Below are 7,524 nucleotides of genomic sequence, written 5' to 3'. Positions count from 1 at the left end.
ATACGGGACTCCCTGAATCGTAAGCTTTAAAAAAAGTGAGGGTGGTGGTGGTGGGGGGGGGTCCTCTGCGTGCGTTTGGTAATAATTCATTTTTATAGCTTGTTTAACACACGGCTCTGACTCGGCGATAACAGCAGCAGCTCAGGTTAAGAGCCTGCACTCACTCTCTGTGTGTTAGTCCAAACTCAAAGCGCACGCCTCGTGGAATAGTTGGGATTTATCACAGTTAATCACAAAGAAAAAGAAAAACTGCCTAAAGTGGATATTATCACTTTGGTCTGTTTAACAATAAAGAGGATTTATAATGAGGATTGTACAAGGACTTTTACAATATTATTGAAGAAAGAGGTTTAGAGCCTCTAATTCAATACAGGGGATTATGAAGAGTTTAGTCCTATTGTATTGCTCTTGATTAGACTTCTGGGATTCAGTTATTAGAACTCAATAGTCCAAACTAATAGGTCTGAGTGGGAAATAGCCCACTGACTGGAAACAACCACCAGTTGCGATGCGAGCTGGCGTGGATCGATTCAAACAGTGTGGAATTCAGCTCGAACCTTTATCGAATAATCTGGAAGCCATAAGCAAGTCATTGACTGGAGAGTGGGGAAGTTGTGTGTGTGTTGGGAGGTACGTTTGTGTGTGTTCAAAGTGGGGGTAAAAGCGGGGGCAGATCTTGCGCTCTGACTGAAACCACGGGGTCTACTTTAACCGAATCATTCCGGGACAGCGCGCCTTTTCTCACACAAAGAGACCATGAGAGCTCCGAAGTTTCTTTCCACACGCAGGCGAGCCACGCAGGATCCACTGCGCCCACTCACTGCAGAGGCAGCTGGGAAAGACAGACAGGCAGGCAAGAGGGGGAAGAGAGAGGGAGAGGGGGGCAAAGATGTGGGTGGGGGTATTGAACTCAATGCATTTTTTTTTACTTTTCTCCAGTGCAACATAGCCCAAATATTTTCAGACTTCATCACATTTAAACTCCATCATTAAAGACGTGGTAGAGGAAGTTCAAAGCAGGAAACATAGGTTAAAGCAGAAAAAAACCTTTTTTTCTCCGATTTATATTGCAACAATCGCAAGAAAAAAGTCAGACTTTTAAATGCTTATTGCAACTAATAACGCTATGTTTAAATTTGTGGTGCTGTCAGTAAAACTAAGAAAAGTTCGGTTTATTTAAAGTAAATTTAAATACTCCCCACTGGTATGTCGTGACAGGAGTATGGGAAATGGAAATTGGCTGAACAAAGTGCTTTAAAACTGTTTTCAAGTGCGCAAAATTAAAACTCACACGGTGTTAAAAACACTGGGAGCATCTATCAATATGTTGTATTCGTATTGTCAACATTTCTATGAGTGTTTGACTTCCTTAAGCCTGTGGGGGCGCTCGTTCTTCTATGACCCTTTCCTTTCCCTCCCTCCCTTCCTTTTACTCTCCTTCTCCTCACTTTTCCTTCCTCGGTTAGAGGTTGGGAATCTGCTGTTGCAAGTCACCCACACACAGTCTCTCGCCCCCCCCCACACACACACACACACACACACTGTCTTTTCTCTCTCTCTCTCTCACCGCTGCTTTCCGCGGCCATTAATTTCCCCGGCAGCTTTATTTGATGAACTTAACAGGATAATCAGCCCACACTCGCACCTCGGGCTACATCTGCGCATTAGCGAGCCTTGCATTATTATATCATTTGATCACTGCATAATGAATACATGCGGGAGTGAAACTATGACCCTATGACCTGAAAGAGAGAAAGAGAGAGAGGGGGGATTTAAAGACATCATCTTAATGTTAAATGTGCTGTCTCTTCATCACCCAACATAATGTGAAAGAAACTGTGTGCCATTTTACGCACTGTGAGCTCTTTTGCTCGACATTTTTGCCACGTTAAATGATCTGGTTCAGGGTTAGGGAGTACAAGTTTAGTTTAGGGTGACATTTCTTCACATCACATGGCGTAAAGTGACAGACACAGAGGATGTGTTGTGACGCCACGCCGCATGACTTGGCACACCGGTTGCACAGAAAGCTTGAAAACATCCTGCAACCTTCAGAAGGGAACAAAGTTCTGAGAAAAAAAAGGGTCTGTTTGATGGAATGAGTGTATTTTGGGTTTGTACCAGGGGACAAATCTTCTTGCGTCTTTCTCGCTGTCACACTGTGACAATATTTGCCGAGAAAATCCCGTAATGTTCAAGCGTGAAACATTTCGCATTGAAATGAGACATTAATAGCCCTCAGATAGCCCGCGGCTGTGGCGCGCGCACACACCCAGCCATCCATCTATCTGGAAGAGAACTACACGGGTATACACATGACATCACGGCTGTTACGCGCGCGGAGAACACACGCACACACACACACATACGCACACACAACTCTATTCCAAAAATAGCGTACCTGAGGTCAGAGTGCAGGGCCGTCCGTCATGGTGAGATAGCACAGGGTTCATCTCTCCTATGTATGAGCGCACAGCGGGGGTTAAAAGACACCGTGTTTGCAGTAGCTACCCCCGCTCCTCATGCGACCCCGGAGCTGTCCACCGCCTTCTGCCTCCCAGCTCATTGTTTGCTCGGCCAATACATTAGCGGCGACGCGCGTCACCTTGATCGACGAGCGCTTGGAATTTAAATAGCCTCTCAAACACCAATCTGTCACCGACTGAGAGGATAAGGACAAGTGCCTCACTGGCTGACCCGTGCCCACGTGACAGCACCCGTTCATTGATACCTACCCCCGCCGCCCCCTCCCCTCCACTGATTGGGACAAAGCATAGGTAAAGGTTGGCACGGCCACTCAGGGTGAGAGTGAGATCAGAGTGGTGTCTGTGGAGAGGACGGGTACCTGAGTCCCAGGACCACGATGCTACAATGAGCAGCTTCTTAGACTACTCGGTGATGAGCGCTGAAGGTGGCTCGTGTTCAATCAGGGCTTTCCACTCGGACCACGGGATTACAGCTTTCCAGTCGTGCGGGGCTGCCATCAACAGCTGCGGGGCAGATGAGCACTTCATGGTAAACAGGACTTCTCCTAACAGCATCCCTCACCAGCCGGGGTCATACCAGTCCACGGTATACGGAGCCCATCCGGCCTGCAGCTCTAACTATGGGCCCCAAAGTTTCTGTGCCACTTACAACCATTACACCCTCAACCAGGAAGTAGACTCTGCAGCTGCATTTCCCCAGTGCAGTCCACTGATGTTTTCGGGGAGTATTTCCTCCTCCATGGTGTCTCAACATCGCCATGGTTACAGCGCAACCCCACTGGGTCAGCTGCAGTATACACACCCTGCTTATGGCGGCGGGCACGAACAAGCACCCTCTTACTCTGGGGCCTCTAACCCACTGTCACCTCTGCATGCAGCTCACCTGGAGACTTGCTGCTCACCTCTGTCTGAGAGCGCATCTTCCACGCAGACTTTCGACTGGATGAAGGTGAAAAGGAATCCACCGAAAACAGGTGGGCGCAAAGTGTTCTTTTGTAGTTATTATATAAGCACATGGGAAATGATTCGCAATGGCACCAAGTTTGTGAACAAGGCTGGTATAAATCTAAAATGTTTAAAATGTAATGTTACAGCTTAACATCGGTACTTAATCTCAGTGTCCACTTCAAACGTGCAATTTTATTTTTTTCCATATACAGTATAGGTTAAGTTTCTGTTAAACGTTTGTTTTATTTAAATATTTATTTATTTATATTTAATATAAGTAATATTTAGTTTTGTCTAAGTAAAGGTGCATAAATTGACTGCGTAAAAGTTGCTCCAAATGCGTAAAAGTCTTTCAAAATTCGTAAACGTTGAATGCGGCCGTGATAAAATTAATAAGCCCTGTGTTTTCCTTCTCTGCAGGGCGTTCTGGTGAGTACGGGTATGCTGGCCAGCCGAACACCGTCCGGACCAATTTCACCACCAAACAGCTGACAGAGTTGGAGAAGGAATTCCACTTCAACAAGTACCTGACCCGGGCGCGCCGCGTGGAAATTGCCGCCGCGCTGCAGTTGAATGAGACTCAGGTGAAAATCTGGTTCCAGAACCGAAGGATGAAGCAGAAGAAGCGCGAGAAAGAGGGGCTGCTGCCAGCTAAAGTTTCATCCTCGGACCCGGAGGAGATCATTCAGGAGAAAATAGACGATGCAGCATCCGAGAGGTCCATCTCAGCCCCATCCACCCCATCTCCTTCATCCTCCACGGTGTCTTCCACGGGTACTGATAGTTACACCTCTAACTGAGGGCTAGCTGTCTGTTTGTCATTCTGAGCCACGTATTATTACCTGCATATGCCAGAAGTCAAGTGTATCAAAACCAAAGTGTTTGTTCGTGAATGACATTTGTAGTGGACATTTATGAAAGTTTATTCTCTATTTGGGAACGCTTGACTATAATGTGGACCACTCTTGGGCTTTAGATTAGTTTTAATTTGTGTAACGTGTCTACAAGATCCATAACACTGTTGTTCAAGCAATCATGGTTTAAGATGTGTACATTTGCTTTTGATATATGGGGTCAAATGTACAAAATGTTCAGTTTATGTAGAATGAGTGCCAGCGACTAGTGCTGCTTAATGCGAGGCCTGCACATAAAGAAACAAAAGTATCTCAAATGTGCCAAAGTTGTGCATCCGGGCGCAGGATGCTATTAATGAAGCATCATAAAGTCAAGGAGATGATCTCTATTTATGAATAGTTCCAGTGGCTATAAAAATCACTTTCACCTTTGTGTTTATAGGTCTGTGAGTGTCGACTGTTTGAATGTACTTTATGAGATTTGCATGATGCCTCCAAGTATCTGCTGAGGGGCGCTGAGTTTTATCAGTTGCGGAATTTAAGGCTTTGTGAGGCTTTTTAGTTGCTATTTATTTAAGTGGGGCACATGCAAATTGTTTTGTCCAAGGAGATGTTTACGGGTCAATCATGCGTATTAAAGTGCGTTTATCTATAAATCTTTTCCTCTGTGTCATGTTTTTTGGGGGAAGGTGTTGATAAAGACATGAAATGTTATCTCGAAGCTGCAGATAGAAGCCCAAACGTCTGTCTGAGGAGGTTTGAGAAACTGCAGAGACTTCACGTGTCTGTTCAACTCATCCAATTTCTCAATGTATGCGTCCGTGCGCGCTCCCGTCCCCGGGGGTGAAGTTATTGGCATAATAAAGGCCTGTTTATCCGCGGGGAAGATGAGAGCGCGGGTGTCAGCATCGTTTGTGATGGCAACCTTATCGAGCTTTCGGCTTATGGAGGGAGGGGGGGGGNGTTGGGGGGGGGGGGGGGGGTGGGGAACTCTATTGATCGAAACATCGAGGTTAAGCTATTGACAAAGATGGGAGCCCCACCGGTCCTGTCAGCGTCAGCTTCTAAGTTCCCCAAGTTACATGGAGGTGTCATCATGCCAACCTGATGTCTGGATGAAGTGTGAAAACTTGCAGCACTTAATCTCACACAGTCAGCATAACATATATGCACAGAACCCCCTGTATAAAAAAACAGTTGTTAAAATCCTTCAGATTTTACTCAACATCAATATCTTCTATTGTGATTTAGAAACAAAAAGAGGGGCGGCATTTGACGCCCTGGGAATGAGAACAGGTCGGGGTTTGTTGTTTTAATTCCTGGTGTGCAGGATGCGAGTCCATCCTGCTTTAAAAGGACAGAGACGCCGAAAAGTAGCATGATTAATGAGCGGCATTCACCTTTACCTTGGATCCACCTGCAGGAGCTGCCGTATTCGAGCTGCAGAGACGTGCTGAGGCTGCAGCTGCAGGCCGCTCCAACAGGCATGCAAGAGGAGAGTAAGTTGTACAAAGAATTTCTCTTGTCTCTTTATTTTATTACACACTGCGGGTCTATTTATTTCGATGTATGTTGTTTTGGGTTTAAATACTGGTTTGTGTGGAAGATGGCGTGGTTGGTTTGATAACTACATACACCCTCATTTTTTGATTGTTTCGGTACAAATAATCAAACCGTACACAGAGTTGTTGCTCGGAGGGCCTGAGGCCACTCAAAAATCAGGTGACATTAAAAACGTGCAAAATAACCCATGTTCTACGCTTTGGTTGGTTTGTGTGAAAAAAACTTTTGGTTTTAACACATAAAATTCATATATAAACTATAAAAATGTATACATATAGGCAAAATATTATGAGCTACATTACTACTGTTTTGATATTTATTAGGGTGTTGTATATACATAATAAAAATATGATATTGAAAGAGAAAACTGTAAATGTAAGGCTATCTTTTTACTAAACCTTTATTTATTTGTTGATTTTTAGTTTTGAATTGCAAAAAAATAAATAATTAAACAAAAAAAAAACTTGGTTACAAAAACTTAGCTTAAAAAAAGTCAAAATCTAAAAGCTTTTAAAATATTTAATTTATTTGTCTTTTCATTTATATATATATGTATATTTTGAATATATAAGAAAATGGTTTGAAAATTTTCCAAAAAAATGCCAAATTTTTGTTTGAAGAGCATCTATCTATCTATCTATCTATCTATCTATCTATCTATCTATCTATCTATCTATCTATCTATCTATCTATCTATCTATCTATCTATCTATCTATCTATTTTAACTTTAAACAGTTCGACCATCTTTTATTTATTTATTAGGGCTACTTTATTTACATTTTTGATAACCAAGGAGCTCATATTTGAATTTTAAGCAGGCAAACCCCAAATCTGAGACTCTAAACTTACAATAGAATTGGAATAAAAACTTTTCAAACAACAAAATAATTTCAGATAAATTCAGTTTAACCCCCCTCGTGGCAAAAGTGTTTTGCTTGTTGCGATAAAATTAAAACAAAACTTTAAAAAAAATAAAATTGCCTGCTTTTTTTGTGAGACCCCGAGGTGTTCTTGGCCCCCCGCTTTCCCGCCCTCCTCGTCCTCCTCCTCCACTCCTTCAGGAGTGAAACGCAGCTGATCCTCAGAAGAAGGCTCAGGGTCAAACTTCGGTCACAGCTCCAGTTTGTTGTCACAGCACCACCCCAATCCAAACTTCAGTTTACAGTTTGAGCACAGCTACGGTCCAACTATGGAGGCCCGTTTGACCAAAACTACACCAGAGCTCGCCGTGAAAAATGAGAGCAAATGAATGAAACTGCAAAAACAAAACGCGAGAAAGAAGGAGACCTCATTGGCCTGAGACAGGGCGTCCAGACAATCCTGATGGTTCCCATTAAAGCCCCGAGATAAACATATGAACGATGACAGATGTTTAACTCAAACCATTAAAGCTCCGAGAAGGACGAACAAAAGTTTGGAGCTCCTCGCTTGAAGAGGTAATGCAAAAGTCATGTAGAAGATTTATTTTGCACGTTTGATGTGCCCCCAAAAAGTCTGAGCTGTGGGCCAAAGTTATTATTAGAATACAAAATGATAAATTACTTTTCCACGTCGATTTTCTGCAAAGGAAACGACGGCGGTCGTTTCTTCGAAATAAAAAAAAAATGCTTATAAGTCGTTTCACCTGAATTTTATTGTGAATAAACAAAAGTTCAAACTTTGAAATCATTAA

At 43.3% G+C, this 7,524-nt stretch overlaps 1 protein-coding gene across 1 annotated transcript; it reads left to right on the top strand.

The window, feature by feature from the left end:
• The first annotated feature begins 1,541 nt into the window (after window positions 1–1,541).
• On the top strand, window positions 1,542–5,151 carry hoxa1a (homeobox A1a). The gene is made up of 2 exons (XM_017422283.2): window positions 1,542–3,460; window positions 3,855–5,151. The coding sequence occupies exons 1-2, from the start codon at window positions 2,872–2,874 to the stop codon at window positions 4,232–4,234; spliced, it is 969 nt and encodes a 322-aa protein (XP_017277772.1). The 5' UTR covers window positions 1,542–2,871; the 3' UTR covers window positions 4,235–5,151.
• Window positions 5,152–7,524: the final 2,373 nt, after the last annotated feature.

The sequence above is a fragment of the Kryptolebias marmoratus genome, linkage group LG5 (assembly GCF_001649575.2).
Source record: "Kryptolebias marmoratus isolate JLee-2015 linkage group LG5, ASM164957v2, whole genome shotgun sequence".
Taxonomy (NCBI): Eukaryota; Metazoa; Chordata; class Actinopteri; order Cyprinodontiformes; family Rivulidae; genus Kryptolebias; species Kryptolebias marmoratus.
The sequence above is the reverse complement of the archived record's forward strand: the minus strand, read 5'-3'. Positions and strand labels throughout refer to the sequence as shown.